At 36.8% G+C, this 16,678-nt stretch overlaps 1 protein-coding gene across 1 annotated transcript in view; it reads left to right on the top strand.

Annotated features, from left to right (window-relative positions):
* LOC137657593 (eukaryotic translation initiation factor 2-alpha kinase-like) overlaps positions 1 to 11,399 on the top strand; it is a 113,786-nt gene extending 102,387 nt beyond the window's left edge. The window contains exon 17 of the mRNA XM_068391944.1: positions 1,800 to 11,399. Within this exon, the coding sequence (XP_068248045.1) occupies positions 1,800 to 2,009 (210 nt within the window). The 3' untranslated portion in view covers positions 2,010 to 11,399. The remainder of the gene's footprint in view (positions 1 to 1,799) is intronic.
* Positions 11,400 to 16,678: the final 5,279 nt, after the last annotated feature.

The raw sequence follows: 16,678 nt of genomic DNA on the forward strand, positions 1-16,678 counted from the left end.
ACTTCAAAGGGACAGATGTGCTTGTTACTCCTCTGTTGCTTGAACAGTCCATAGTTTCTATTCCTTCAGCTTCTGAGACCGAGGTCATGCCTTTTTTGGTCAGTACAGCTGTATCAGAGAGTAAGGAGTCGGAATATCTACGCTTCCTCCTTCACATATGAATTTTCTCTTCAGAATATACTCTTGAGACTTCTCAGCTAACAAAATTTACCTATTTGGTAGGCTGTAAGTTGTCTTCTACCAGATCATACCAGTTAATATGGAAGGCATGGATGGCTTTACACAGGGATACACCTTGCTGGACAAGCCTAGACTTCTTGGCTTACTTTCTGGTCCACCTCTTGAGATAAGAAGTCTGACCCATCAAGCAGGCTTTTAACATGGATTTAGATTTGGGCATGTTTCACAATTACTACTCATTCCTTCCTTTTGCAATCACTTTTGGTACCAACTTCTTCATTGTTCTGTCACTTGATAGAGTGCTTGATTTTTTGCCTAATCAGATAATCCTGTATTCCTCTAAAAGAACTACTTCAGAAATCTGCATTTTGATAGCCTTGGCCTCAGGAGTTGGTGAACTTGAAGTATTTTGCAGAGAACCGGAGTCCCTCATCCTCACCCTTCCCCATCTGATATTGTTCCTGGGTCTTGTTGGCTAAAAATGAAAGGCCACTCATAAGGTGGGACTTTCCTTTATCACATCTCTGCTTTACAGCCTAGTTATTGGTAACCTTTGTCTGGTGTCTACCCTGCAAGCATGTTTGCAGAGATCTACTTCATCAGAAGGTAGTCTGTTTCCAAATACCCAAACCAAGAAGTTTCTTTCAACATGGACTATCCGTCTTATGACCTCCATTCTCAAAAGGACCAATTCACTCTCCATTCATAAAACCTGTGAAAAAAATTTGCTTCTTCATTTTCAACTTTGCTAATAGATAATTTTTGGAAAATCCAGACCTTTATTGATTGCTATAGGCATAGTGTGTTTATGGAACACTACTGGAAACAAATCTAAGCTGTTCAACATGTGTGTGGTTCTCGGCTTGATTGTGGTATCTATTGGGGGGAGGGGTCTGGTAAAAAAAAAGGGGTCCTCAACCTGGTCCCATAGCTGAGCCACTATGATGGTCTAGCAGTTGACTTCAGCTTAGGGGGTGCTGTGATGGGTTCAATGGAGAATGAATCAGTGGGTCTCTCGTATGCACACTTGAATCCTTACCTTGCACATTGATTCATTAGCTGTAAGGCAGGAAAGTCAGTATCTCTTTGGCATATGTTATATTACACTCCCAGTTCTATCCTTTACAGGACAGTCCTTGGGGGACCTCACAGGACCCCTACCCCCACAAAAAAAAAAGTCTTTACAGTCGATTACTTTGATTTCAATTAGTGAGAGAATTTAGAAAGAATATACAGTATTTCATAACTTTAATATTTTATAATTTACTTATTCTTCATCATTATAAGGAAAGTGTATATTAATCAGCTAGTGGGCAAATTGTACAAACTTTGATTTATAGAGGATAAATTAAGTGGTGTGACATGCAGCGCAAACTCTATCCCATTGTATTTGTCTTAGGAGATAACTTTCTTGATTAATATTGTATGTTAAATAGATTCACATAGCAAATGTGCCATATTTAAGTTGTACAGTTTAGGATTGCTTGAATTAAGGGATTTTGACGAAGAAAAAATCTGCATTAAAATAGGAAAAGAGGTCCAAATAAGTAAAACTAATAACGTTTTGAGCTATGAATATCTATATAGATTGATTTTTTATTTTTCTTTTACTTATTAAGACTGAGCTGTTGAAGCTGATGTTATCTACCAATCCTGCCAATCGCCCCACGACACGAGGTATTCGTGCCAGGAATCCAATGCGACCTCTTCAAGGCTCCGCAGTAGATGACATCTTACCGGAAGATCACTTTCGTCTCAATCGTCAGAGATCGCATACTCGCTCTCATTCAGGGTCTTCCTTCTCATTCACATCATCATCATCTGCGTGATTAGTCAGTCATCTTTCATTATGTTTTATAACATATTCATCATTAACATTACATACCAATATGTTCAAGTAATTTTAAGTCTCTGGCATGTGTTGTTTGTATCATAAACATAATTTATATATGACTCAAGACAATTCTAGATACTAGAGCAGTACCATTTGAGTCATTATGCATGTACTATATTAGTATCAAAATTAACTCATAATTAATTTCCAGCAGTAAGTACTATTTTAACAAGGGATGATCTAAAAGCTCATCTTTATTTTTTCAATTTTTTTTTTTTTTCAATTTACTAATTTAATAAAGTCATGGTTTGCCGTGTTCTCGAAAACTCCATGATTTACTGTGGTAAGAAATTGGGTTTAAATGCCTCTAGTTTGGAAACCATAGAATGACGTTTATGAAACGCACATCAGCTCATAAATTGTTAAAAAAATAAGGGAACCTTGGTTTAACCAATAATTTACCTTTCCAAGGGTCAGGTTGGAAGGAAAAGTATAATGTGTTGATTGACAAAGTATATCCAAGATATAGTTCATGATTTTTTAAGTTAATAAATCGTTGAAGGTAATGCAACTTAACAGCAGTCTCATTGTCGAACGGAGTTTGTGTTGAAAGTTTAGGGTTTAGTCATAATTCAGGAGCTGGTCATTTGAATAATCAATTTTGCTTTTAAAGAAAATGTAAAAGATGTTATTGGTCGAAATACAATAAGTTCTTTGAAGCAGTGTTTCTCATATAGATATGCTAGTGTTGATAATTTTGTCCCATGTTGCTTCATACAACTTTTTAAGGTGTTATTGTTGTAATAAAAATGAGGGGAGGTTTTGTCCCAAATTTCAGTCATTAAATAGGTTTTAAAATCCCGATATTTTATAGATGCCGGTGGCTTTAATATCAATACTGTCGTATATATCCCTTGTGTAAAGCTTTAATTTACGCTTGACATTTTTTCCTCCCTTCTCTAAATCTAAGGATTTAAATTTTTTTTTCTTATGCCTATTCATTTATTTTAATTATGTTAATGAGAAAGAAAGTGTGTTTAGGGGTTTTTATCCAATTGTTATTTTGCTCTTTTTGTGCTTGGGTTTTACTGAAGCTTCTCGCATGGTTTTTAAAAATTTTGTGCTGTATAATTTTACATTTGCATTCAATTATTTTTCATAGCTTTTAACGTGAAATATTAGAAATTCATTTTTCTATTCCTTGTACGTTTATAGTTAGAAAATATGATTTATACCTCATTGTAATGGTCTAAGTGATGGTCATTGGGCATGATTTAGTTACATTTACTTTGGGTTTATAAGTATTCAGTATTTCGATTTCTATTGCATATATATGTGTATATGACCTATGCCTGATAAGTGTAAATTACAGCAGGGGTTGATGATATGCCGGTTAACTTGCGTAACGATTATTCGTAGTATTATTCCGTGAAGTCTGAATGGTTAAGTACTTTAAATTTTCCTTTGCAAGTAGGAGTTTGCAGTACTATAAGAATGTTGTCTTGTTTTAGGTATAATTATTCTATAGTATTATTTTTATATAAGTAAATAGTCAGATCCTAACACAAAGATAATTTATTTTTATTCATGTATAAAAATTGTTGAGAAAATATTACTGTACAGGAATTTTTATGGGGGGCAATAACTAATGCAAGAATCGTAATGATAGGAAGTGTTTGGGTAAATGTGACTGCTTGGAGGTTAACACCAACTGTTAATTTTTGTTACTGCCATTGTCTCAGATTGTCTAGCCTAGTTTCATGTAATTTCCGGTACATATATTTACAGCCATCATATTATATCCTCCTTATTAGTGTTACCCAACTCACTAATTTGTCTAAGGTAATTGAAATTTTGCAAGCATAAATTTCACGTCATTTATGTTTATTTTTTCACAGCTGGTTCAAGTACTTTGGGATTCATTGTGAGATGCAAGATAGCTAAATACAAATTATACCATGAATTGTTTCTTACTGTATCATGATTAACTTGGCTGTATTTTGTCAGTGAATGTTACATCTGGTATTAGATGCAGATGAAAGGACTCTACAGTCTTTTTTAGTAAGCTCAACTCCCATCATAGCCTGTATTTTTTTTTATTGCTATTACTAATATTAAAATTGTATATGCAATTGGTATGTTTTCAACAAAGACAAGGTTATTAGGTTTTTAGCACTTTTTATTGTGTATATGCCTTGCTAGTCCCCAATTGAATAATAATGCAGTAGTCTTAGCCCTGCCACAGAAACAGGAAACTGTGTCACAACCAGTGAAGGTGTAGAACATAGGCAAGGCCACACATCAGTCAGGAACAAGAGCTTCAGCATTTTATGAGAAGCGATGAATCAGCTCTTCCTAGCTTCAAAGGCAATCTGCAGTACAAGGATGTTGTAGCAATTAGCTGATCCTATGGGGATGACTCTTACTACTGTATCAACTGCATACTGTCACTGCTGTAATTGGGCGTCCTGTAGGAGCAGGAAATTCAGTGTTGGCCTCCTCATGTGTGAATGGTACTAGAGCCAACAATTCCTGGCAATTGGAGTAAAAAATTCCAGTGCCTTGTTAGTGTCGATACCAGCCACATCTGACACCAAAAGGATAAGAGCTTCAGCTTCTTATCATTGATGCTGAGAAAGTCTTCATAGTTTCCAGGTACTGTACTTAATGGCTTGACTTGTCTGTTTCTAGGAACTGCACTTCTCCTAACTCCCCTTCCTGTCTTGCTGAGTGTGTCTGCCATATATAGATCCCAGACAGTATCTTGTCCATCTATATGAGGGGTTTGGAGAGTTTACCAACACCGTCCAAGATGTTGACTCTGGTAATGGAGTACTCTTTCACTGGAACAGGCAGGGCATGAAGTCCAATGATTCCAATTCTCAAGCCATCCAGCTGAGATAGAGAAGGAGAAAAGGCCTAGTTTTTGTGTTGAAAGACCTCTTCCAAAGCAGTATGGCATATCTGTGAGACAAAGTAAATAGATGTTCTTTAGAGACGATATCTGTCTGTTTCCTTGACCTTTTTCTTACAGGTAGGTGGCTGAATAGATGGAGATCTTCCTGCTTGATGGGATCTGTGATGGGCAGTCTGCTTACAAGCCTCTCCATTTGCCACTACTGTGTCCACAATGTCTCTGCTGTTCAAGATAATGTTATCATTGCTGTATTCAGCCAACAGGTTCCCATTTCTTTCGTGGCTCAGCTCGATGATCGCACATCAAGTGTCTTTTCCATTCATGATGACATAGACCATCTGTGTCCTGGCTCTTCTTGGTTGATCCTTCAAATTGCTGAATTAAGCCAGCCACCTTAGGATCAGAAACCATCCAGCAACTAAGAACAGCAGGGTTCTCCATCAGGCACACAGCATTGCCATCTCCTTCACTTCATGGAGACATTGTTCTGCTCATGGGCCTGGTCAAATAGCAACAGCAGTGAATACATGCTTTGAAACTCACACGGGATGGAGCTGCTTCAGCAACTGTCTTGTAAGAGTATCGAAACTCCTTTCGAGTAGTGTGTATGGTTCAGGCCGAAGAAACGGGGACAATCTTGGATAAGGTCTCCATATAGAGCGGCAAGGCAGCCTCACATATCGCACACATGCGACATGCATTGGACTTTACATCATACCTGTCTTCAAATGGTAGAACTTCACTTACATCTTCTGAGGTCTGGATATATTCCATGTAGGCACACTTCTGAAGTAGATACAGGCTACTAGCTGTGATTTGGTGAGCACATCTCATGCAATTTAAAAAAAAAAACCTGTTCCACTATTAGCAACCCTAAACAAGTGCTCCTGTCCAACCTTTTCTCTCCAAATTATCTCCAAGTGTCCCTTAAGGACACTATCTCGACATGTAGGCCACCATACATTTCTATGAATCTATCCTCGATTGGATCTGTTTTTCCCAGTGTAGAACAGTTAGTCCCATGCGAGGACTGAGATCTGGCCTCGTACAGGGCATCAACTGCTATCTCCACGATGTCCGTTGAGTGGTAGATCATGGCTATAGAATTTGCCACGTCATGGATTAGGGGCAGCATATCTTCTGTTGGCCGTGCTGCACACATAGTATGTAGTAACCCTCCCCCCCAATCACCTAGTCTTTCTTCAAGGTGTCACAAGTCCTCCACCTCCTTCAGGTGCTCCAACAGGATGTCGAGAAAATAACGTGGCATAATGTTTCATGAATGTGAAACCTAGCAATTCCTTCTTGTTTCCGCACTGGTGGGTCTTGCCTTGGAAGAGAACAGGACGTAGAATTGTGTAGGTATCGCAGAGAGATGCCATCATAATCTTGCCACCAGCAGCATCTTGGGTTTGGCCAACTGGCTAGGAGCTCCACTTAAGTCGTCAGGGTGTTTGAACAAAGATATTCCAGTTCCAAGGTATGGACAGAGGTGTTTCTCTTTGTTGGTTATGCCTTGCTGTAAATGGGGCCAGCTGATTCTCAGTAGCTGGGAGATCTTGAAGATCTCGACTGTGCCTTGATGTTTGGCCCATTCAACACCACAGCAACTAAAGTTAACAAATACTGGAACTGAATCTTCCTGGAGTGGATGCATCTTGCAAGATCAGTTCCAATCAGTTCTAGACTTGTTGTGGATAGGTGCAACCACGCTATCCATGCAATTTAGTATCATCTTAGATATAAGATACCAGCTCAGCAAATGCAAGGACACGATTCATTTTGTCCACATCAGATTCTTCAAATGTTTTAGTTTCTCAGCTCTGTTGTATAAAGAGCACAAGAATCCCAGATGGTACTGAACTTCCTGTGCAATCAAGCCTCATGCACTCAGGGGAGTAGGGTTTTGTATTGCTATTTCGCTACAGCCTTCCTGAAATTGATATCAAGCCAAAGATTCCCCCATCTAGTGCAGGTTAGCCCCCAGAAACAGCATGTTTCAGCAGAAGCACTTATCTCACCAGCACTTCCACAGGTAAGTTCTTGGAGCTGTCGGCAGCATCTTCTGGGGGTTCTTACGCTTTGAGAGATTGATTGGTGTGGGCAAGGAGCCTATCCAGGCAAAGCCTACAAGATGTTCAGAGATTGTCTTGTGCCTTACCCCTTACGTGGAACATGTTGACTCGGCTGGACGGTGATGCACCTCTGACGTGAGTTGCTGACAAAGAATGCACTTGCTCCAGTGAGTTTCTTGATCCTGTGTTGATCTTCCGGGCTGTAAGGGATCGACAACCTTAGGATTTTGGCCATTGTCACAACTGAAAGCAAAAGAATATTGTCAAAACATGGTCACAGTTTTACAAAAACTTGCATTACTGAATACTGAAAATTACAAGCTATATGTGTGCCTTCTGGCTCCAAATAATAAACATTTTTAAAATTATAATTATCTTGTTACTAATACCACTTTTATTGTACTTAAACCAATTACATTTGCCACTATAGTAGGAAAAAAGTAGAGAAAAAAAATTGCACAGAGCACCATTAAAGTGACGGATACAGTATCTGACAAGATATTTAGAGAGCTAAATTTAGGAGATGGCATTCTCTTACATTTTATCATCATTGATGATGTATCAGCTCAGCTGGTAAGTAGCATCATGTGGTCACTCCGATGGCTGGGTTTTTGTTCACTTGCAGCTCATCCACTAGTTCGTCATGGATTTTTTAAGAGGTTTTTAGTACCCTTTCGAGTCTGTCTGATAAAGGAAAGAATTATTAGATTGCGATATCTGTATTTAATTAAGAACTACATCTCAAATCAAATACATCAATATCCCTAAAAAGGTGGTGTTACATAGGCATGTTTGCAACTTAACCCAGCACATGGAAAACGCCTTACTTTGACAGATTATTAAAGTTACAACAAAATTTGGGGTGGGTCACTCATCTGCTAGATGACACCGTGCGATACTAGATGCTGTTGACAAAACAATAAAGGGTTCATATAGTTCTGAATCCCTTAGCATAGGAGATTCCGTTTTAGCTACATCTGGAGACTTTAGTAAATGGCTTTTGAGAGTATTCCCATTAAATTGTACACCTAGAGATTTCTAATTAGGTTATACACCTCTCTTTTCTTCACTGGCATCCCACATCCATCACTTAGTGGGACTTGGCAATATGAACATCGGGAGAGGATCATAGAAATAACAATTTCAATAATAAACATCTTTAATTCTATACTCACCTGATGTTCATATACACCTGCTCTCCTCACTGACTAGTTGTGTCAAGTAATATGGAATAGTAGGAAATTGAAGAATGGGAAAATCCTAAGCCTGCTGCTGATTATTTTACTAGGGGCATGTATCTTTTGAATGGAAAGAAAAATGGGAAAGCCTTTTATAAAATATGGGGATATATTAAAATAAGCATCAGGTGAATGAATAGAAATAAAAATAATTCTAATTTTCATATAGCTATAGTGCTCTATTAGTTGAATTACAACACTGTTCAAAGTATATTACTTTGAAAAATTCCCCTGGAAATACAAACGTTTTATTGTACAAAAGCAAAGAATATTCTTGTTAACAGAGAATCTTTCATTGTATGATAAAACTACTTAAAATGTGTATTACTGAGAGGCAACTCTATTCAGATTACAGTATTTCAAAATAGCTGGCCTTTGATTGAGAATGAGATAGCGTCACAAAATAGTAAATGTTGCCTGGCTAATTAACCAAACAATTACACTTACAAATAGAATATTTCAAAATTCATCACCATGAATTTGACTGGAAATAAAAATCCAAGATAGTTTTACAAGTAAACCAAAATGGTAATATAACGATAAGATAATTATGTGGAAGCAGCTGCAAAATACATAACAAAATATTGCATTCCCCACTCAACTACAACTGCATATAACAAACAATAAAAGGAAGAAAATAAGCAGACCATTAAAAAATGAAAGCCGTTTGAAAAGCCTACATGCTGTGTGGAATAACATGGGGATTTATAGCATTGAATTAGACATTTTATGAAAAAAAAAAAAAAAGATTTTTAATTCTCGGAAAGTAATTTTTATAATCTAAACCTACTGAGGTGTGCAAGGTCCTGTCAGAAGTGGTACGAGTGAGGGAAATAGGCTGGTGTTCTTACCACACCTCCCAAAAAGCTTTGGTTGCCATACCATATCAGCATTTTGTTGCTTTGTTCCTCTGTTTGGGTAAATGAAGACAAGGCCCTCCAGCACTAACATGAATATTATCACCAATCGACTTGAAACTACATCAAAGGGAACCAAAGCAAATAGTCCCCGTGCTGGGGAGGTAGTTCTGTCTAGGAACCTCGGACAGTGCTCTGTAAACATTATTTGAATAATGTGAAAATTGACAATTCCTTCTTGCTTTGGCACTGGTAGGTCTTGCTGTCTAACCCTTCTAGCCTTTACAGCATTGTGTACCTCCAGGGTTTTACCCAGGATGGACTTGGGTGCTGAATGGTCTCACAGGGCCCAGTGCTGAGCTATAGCCCAAATACATGAATCCAAACCAATGGAAATACTGTATTTAAAAAATAAATTGACGGAAGTCTCTTTTGAGGCATACATTTTAGTCTGAAAATGTAGAAGATGGAGTTATGGACATTTTGGACAACCTAATCCTTTGCCAGTGTCTGGGCTTTGGTCTAAAATTCAGACTTAAATCGAATTCTAACCCTTTTCCTTCCTTGTGTTGTCCCATGCTTCTTTTCATTTAGGCATCATCATCTACATGAACTTTTATTTCAACTTTACTGACTTTAGCAACAGTTTTTCTTAGATATCTTATATGTTATTGGACATTCCCTATTTAGTACAGATGTGATCCAGTCTACGAGAACAGGAAGATTTCACGTTTGCCATGGTTGTACTAAATGTTTGACTTTATCCATGATGAGTGAATTAGTTTGTTGTTTGAGTTATCTTGGTGATATAGAGAGATGTGGCTTTTGGATATTCAAATCTTTATATATTTCTAAATGTGTTACATCATTAACCATTTGAAAGGTTAGTTTTTTTCTAGAAACTTCTGTATGTGTAGGAATTCAGTTGTTCAAGCTTTGGACATCTCTTTTATTATTTGATCAAATGGTTTTTTTTCTATTCTAAGTCTTAAAAATTGACCATTGAGATTTGTGATAAAACGAGTGTTACATGAATGTTTTCTCAACGATTGCATAGTACTTAATTGCCTGTTATTTTCCTTTAACATTACACTTTTTACTCTCATTTTACTTCAACATACTTTTTAATCTTACAGCATTTTGTAAAAGTATAAAATACCTTATGACAGTTCCTATCATATGTACCATTATGTAATTATACTGCTGACTGACCTATGTTCAAATTTTTCTTTGAAATGATGAATTTAGTTGGTGCAGTGAATTTTGCTCATTGTATTTGGTGATACTGTACAGCCTTTGAATCGAGTCAAATTATATCCCTGTTATGACCATGTAGCAATATTATACAATTAATTGAACAGTGAAATTTGTACAGTATTAATAATTTCAACAAAATAGGAGCTACTGTACTGCTTATGTTTTATTGTTTTGACACGAAAGTGTTTTTAAGCAGTGAAATAATTGGTAGTACTATTGGAATACATAACAACAAAGAATGTAATACAGCCTACATTAAAAGGTATATTACCTCATATTGTGAAGATTGAGCATACTGTAATTTTAAAGCACAGTATACTGTATAGTCCAACTTTGCATAGACAACCTTGACCACAAATAATACTACAACTCCCTATTTTGACCCATTACCAATATGGACTAGGAATAAAGATTTAAATCCTCATAAATGCCCCTTCATACAGGCAGAAATTATATGATCCTTGGACAACAGTAGCTCACATGATTTTTCTGAATGAGAGGCATTGTTTTATATGGTATATGCAAAAAGAACAAAGTGTGTTGGTATTTAAAGATAAAGTTTTTGAAATTTTGTTTTTATTATATCAGGCTTCTGAAGCTAGAATCATATGTACTCTAAAAAGACTGACCTTCCCTCTAAAATAATTTTTATTGTCAATATAGACTTTTGAATGGCAGAGATATCGTTCTGCTGTAATTGAACGATATATAATTATCTTAAGGTTGATAAATGAATTTAGTTATTCTTGTGCAAGTTGAATCTAAAATGTTAGCCTCGTTTGCAGGCAATTGATACCATGTACTCTGGTAAAGATTAATATTTTTTATAGTTCCTTGTTTGTTAATAGGTTGTATTATAAATTTTAATGGAAAAATCTGAAAAGGTACCTAAAAAATTTATAAACTAATTTGTATTGTTGTTTCCATAATAACACTATATTGATAATTTTGTGTGAGAAATTAATGCCATGACTGACAGTGAGATTATGCTGTAAGAACAAAAATATATATATCTTTATTTGATAAATAAAGATGAAAAATTAGTTTTATTTTTATTTACCTAGAAATGTGTACAGCAATGTATAGAACATAGAAATCCACATTTGATGGCATTTATGGACAAATATGTAAATTTGATCAAGCCTGTTCATGAGCATAGCAAGTGCAAAGATAATGTTAGAGGAATCCTATCAATTATTTTTCAGTGAACAGCAGAGTGCTACAAGGGTATGTGTTGTCCCCTATGTTATTTATCTTCCTCATGGATTTTGTACTGTGTAAAAAATTTGGGGATGATGGAGAAGGATTGAACTGGATTGGTAATAGGAAATTATCACACCTAGAGTATGCGGATAATGCTGTCCTTCTTAGCAGAACAAAACATCATTTGCATGAAATATCACCGGATGTTGGGCTCAAGATAAATAGAAGAAAGACAGATGATGAGAACCGAATATGCAATGGAAGATGAAATATCATTGGAAGGTGAAAAAATTAATGAGGTGGGATCATTTAAATATTTAGGAACGATAGTCTCTGAAACAGCATCTTAAGAATTGAAGTTTAATGAAAAAATTGAAAAAAAAAGCAAATTGGAAATCAAAATTGCCTGAAACTACATATAAAAATCAGGGTAAATATCAATCTAGTGAAATCTAAGTTATAGTATGGACACGGTCATAGTATGATAATGAAACAGTATCTAACAGATTTTGTAGATTTGAGAACAAAGCCCTCGGAAAAATATTAAGAGTTAAATGGTAGGACAGAATTAGAAATGAAACCATAATAGAGATTACTCGACTGCCATATGTGGAAGAGATCATGGTGAAGGGAAGATGGAGATGGTTTGGGCATGCTCTTTGCACTTTCCAAGAGAGATTAGTTCACCAAACTTTTAACTGGCCTCTATATTTAACAACACCCCATTAAAAGAGGCCCAGGGACTGATACCTGGTGAATGGGATGTCCAGGGAATTAGGCTATCCCTTCCAATCCACTGGTCTCGAAATGTTTGATTTAGGAACCATGAACATTCAGTCCCCAATGTGGTGGTGCACTATTTTGTTGGAAAAGGATGGTTAATTGAAAACCATCTAATTGTTTGGCCACATATTCAAGGATCAAGATAAACATCTGCAATAATTGATATTTCGAAGAAAAATTGAACAATGATACGCATGATCCCACACCACACATTCACCTTTGGAGTATCACTATTATCATTACTCTGTACTAGCTAAGCGACAACCCTAGTTGGGAAAGCAAGATGCCAATAAGCCCAAGGGCTCCAACAGGGAAAAAGTAAGGAAGTAAGGAGAGGAAATGAGATAAAAGATAAAAGTAGTAAAGAAACATTAAAATATTTTAAAACATTAACAGCATTACAACAGATATTTCATATACAAACTAAAAATTTTAGACTTGTTACATGGGGAGGTTCTGATCTTTAGATTATTGCAGTGTGTTCAGTTTCCCTGAAACTTGAAAGGTTCGCTCATCAATAAAACTTGGTTGAGGAAGATTTCATCCTCAGATCTTTGTTCCAACATGATTACTGCAAACTTTCTCAATCTTGGTTTATCATGTGGCACATTGCCTGTATGAGTTGCACTTTATAAGCGTACAATCACAGGATGATATAAGCCCAAGGGCTTCATCATGGAAAATTAACCCAGCAAAGAATGGAATCAGGAAATACAGGCAAATAAACTATTAATGATTCAACTACCAGATTAGGAAGATCATTCAACAACTTGGTCACAGCTGGAATAAAATTATAGAATACTGTGTAGTATTGAGCATCAAGATGGAGAAGACGACTATTAGAATTAACTGCATACGAATTATGAATAGGATGGCACTGAATGGAAAGATCTAAATGCAAAGGATGGTCATAATAATGAAAAATCTTATGCAACAAATGTAACTAACTAATTGAATGACGATGCCAGAGATTATCAACATCAGGAATAAGAAAATCATTAGACCATACATTCCTGTCAAAAAAAAAAAAACACTTAAAATACAAGTACTTTCTCAGCCCATTTTTTTTTGTTTGACTGAAGAGAGCAACCTCTAATGTGTTTTTCAAAAATAAATTTGCTGGCAAGAATTACACAAAATTTTAAGTAAAAGTTAAATAAACATATCAATGCCGAGACCTGGATAATTTGCACCATGCACTAATTTTAGCTAGTTCACTACTAGGGATTCAGCAATCCCAGATCTACAGTAAGGAGATGGAATTGATGCAAAGAGTAGCATCATCTGCATATGCAATGAGCTCGTCTTCTAGGCCAAACCCCCATGTCGTGTATATAGTATGAAAAGTAATGGACCAAGAACACTACCCTGATGACACCAGATATCACGTTATATACTACTATAGTGCCGATCAACAACTCTGCAATCTATTTCTTAAAACTTCAATAATGATGCTAACTAAAGACCCACCCACTCCCGACTGTTAGTCTTACTGTCAATATTTTCCACAGATATTCTTGGTTGTTCACCCCTCCCTTTATCCAACGCTGTCCTTGTCTCCATAAATTTCTTGCGCCATAATGACTTGACAAATGAAACATTGGATGTCTTCCAAACTTAGTTCTGTAGTTTCATCGACAATGCTAATCCGATTTTGTTTTACCTTATTTCCCCAGTGGCAGAAATTTCTCCTTCGTAGGAAAACTATAAAAAGTCTGCAATCAGTGGAATAGTGGCCTTGAGTGGGGCAATACCCTTTTACAACATCAATTGCAAAAAAGTGACCATTTTTCTTGATAGATCACTGCGGAGGACTTGTGGAGGTAACCTGAAAGTTACTCCTCAGACCGTCTCTTAAAGCTTTAATTTCAGAGGAGGTGCTCCTTCTGTACCTGGTGACCTCTCGGTACATTGTCCGGGGTGGTGTACTTTTAAAATTCTCACAGGGGTGTGTTTTTGCATTGTGGAGGCAATAACACCCTAATCTGTAAAATCTGGAACCAAACGGCAATCTCCTGCGTTGATCACACTCTTAGTGGGAGATCGAGACTTGTTAAGGTTCACTGTAGGTAGTAAATTAGTCAGGGCACCAGCCACTCGTTGCGATACTACCACAAAAGATATTGGGGCTTTTGACTGGCCAAACAGTACTATATTGGCTCCCTCTATCTCTCTCGTTACAGCTCATTTTGTCCTTGCATAACCATACGAATAGTTTGACATGATTCGACCTATTCTTTCCACTCTCTCCTCTGTCCTCATACACCCAACAACACTGAAATTACCAAACAATTCTTCGCTCAAGGGGTTAACTACTGCATTTTAATTGTTCAGTGGCTACTTTCCTCTTGGTAAGGGTAGAAGAGACTCTTTAGCTATGGTAAGCAGCTCTTCTAGAAGGTCACTCCAAAATTAAAGTATTGTTCTCTAGTCCTGGGTAGTGCCATAGCCTCTGTATCACGGTCTTCCACTGTCTTGGATTAGAGTTCTCTTGCTTGAAGGTATACTCAGGCATGCTACCTTATTCTATCTTATTTCTCTTCCTCTGTTTTATGAAGTTTTCATAGTTTATATGTTTTAACTGTTCTCAAAATATTCTATTTTGATTGCTTGTAACTTTTCTTGCAGTTTATTTATTTCCTTGTTTCCTTTCCTCATGGGGCTATTTTTCCCTGTTGGAGCCTTTGGGCTTATAGCATCTTGCTTTTCCAACTAGGGTTATAGCTTAGCTTGTAATAATAACAACTACAAAGGGTAGTGAGACTAACTTAATCAGTAACGTCTCTTCCCCTGGCTGTATAAGAGATGAAGCTAAAGGATCTGTAGCCCTGTGCAAGATCTCAGGTTCACTAGTAACAATAGGTGAGAACACATCTACAAAATCATCATGCACACAATGACAGTCTACTATAAGTATGAATTTTCAGGAAACTCCAATAAGGAAGGTTCTGAAAGAGAAAGATCAGGAGACAGTATGGAAGGCTTCTTCTTGGTCTCAGGGGAGGAAGAAGCAGAAGGGATACAATCCTCTTTAGCCTTCTTTTTCCGACGACTATTGTATTTTTCCCTGCAAAATTCGCAAGGTAAAAGAGCATCGCTTACCATGACACAAACGATAGGAATCTACCTCCACTCGACTAATGGTGTCACAAGGACTACCACCAAGACTGGAGCAGGTTCTCATATTCACTTGAGAAAACTAATTATCACAAATGCACCGTAAGTAAAAACACAAATCAAAGCGTAGCATGGACAGCAATCAAAGCACGTGTCTGGCTGGAATAATGACCCGAGTGATGCGAGTCACGCTAACTCAAGCGCTCCTACCCTGTGTGTGTGGGACGCAGGCAACCATGCAATGTCATCAAAATCCTACGATTTCCGTAATGCTGGTCGTAGCCGAACAGTAACAGAGTAAACTCATTTTTAAGATGAGTTTTTAATTCGCGATGGAATAAACATTACTGTGCCAGGCTAACTGATTGATTGATTATGAGTTATTTGGCATCCTGACAGTGCAAACAGGAGTTAAAATGTACAAAGACTTCTTGAATATTCATAGTTGACTGATAGCCTAAGCTTGTTTTAACCCCTAGGCTAATCTTCTTTCCTTTACTATTGGAGGACCCCATTTTCTCGGTATGGTCATACAGTACTCTGCAAATGAATAAACTATAGAAACAAACTTAATGAATCCAAATTGTGCTGTATTGTTATAGAATTGTATGGTAGGCAACCTAGGATTAGGATAGTTGTCTTGTTAATTTACCTTTTGATTATATTCGACATTATGACACAAAAAATCATTGGGTTGGTTATGTGTACATTACATAAATGCTTGCAACCTAATCCTAATATTTGAAAGGATATCCTGTGTGCAATCACCTTTTGCTTATGAAACTCGTATAGTATATACTGTACAAAATATTTCCTGCCGTTCAATTAAAACACTTCACCCAACCTCGCACTGTATCATTGTTACAGAAAAATATCCAGCGAAATGTTTGTACCACTTGTGCAGCTTTTCGTATAAATTAGTACAAAACCGTGACTTGCAGTAAAATCCTTCAGTGATAATTCTTATGGGAGAAACTACATTTTGTGAGAAATATAAAGTGATATGATTAAAACTTAAGAGCTATAAAGTGCGGCAAAAAGGAATTGGTTAAATATTGAAATAACTGTGGAAAACTATAGAGCTCTGGATTAAAACAAATTAGCTAATAAGCCAAAGGAAAGGTTTGATCCAAAATGTTTTAGAATATCTAACCCTTTAAGAACTGACTGACTGATCTATGTGGTTATCCATGACCGTCAGGGTATCAACACTTTAG

This window comes from Palaemon carinicauda, chromosome 18 (assembly GCF_036898095.1).
Source record: "Palaemon carinicauda isolate YSFRI2023 chromosome 18, ASM3689809v2, whole genome shotgun sequence".
In the NCBI taxonomy this organism is placed as follows: Eukaryota; Metazoa; Arthropoda; class Malacostraca; order Decapoda; family Palaemonidae; genus Palaemon; species Palaemon carinicauda.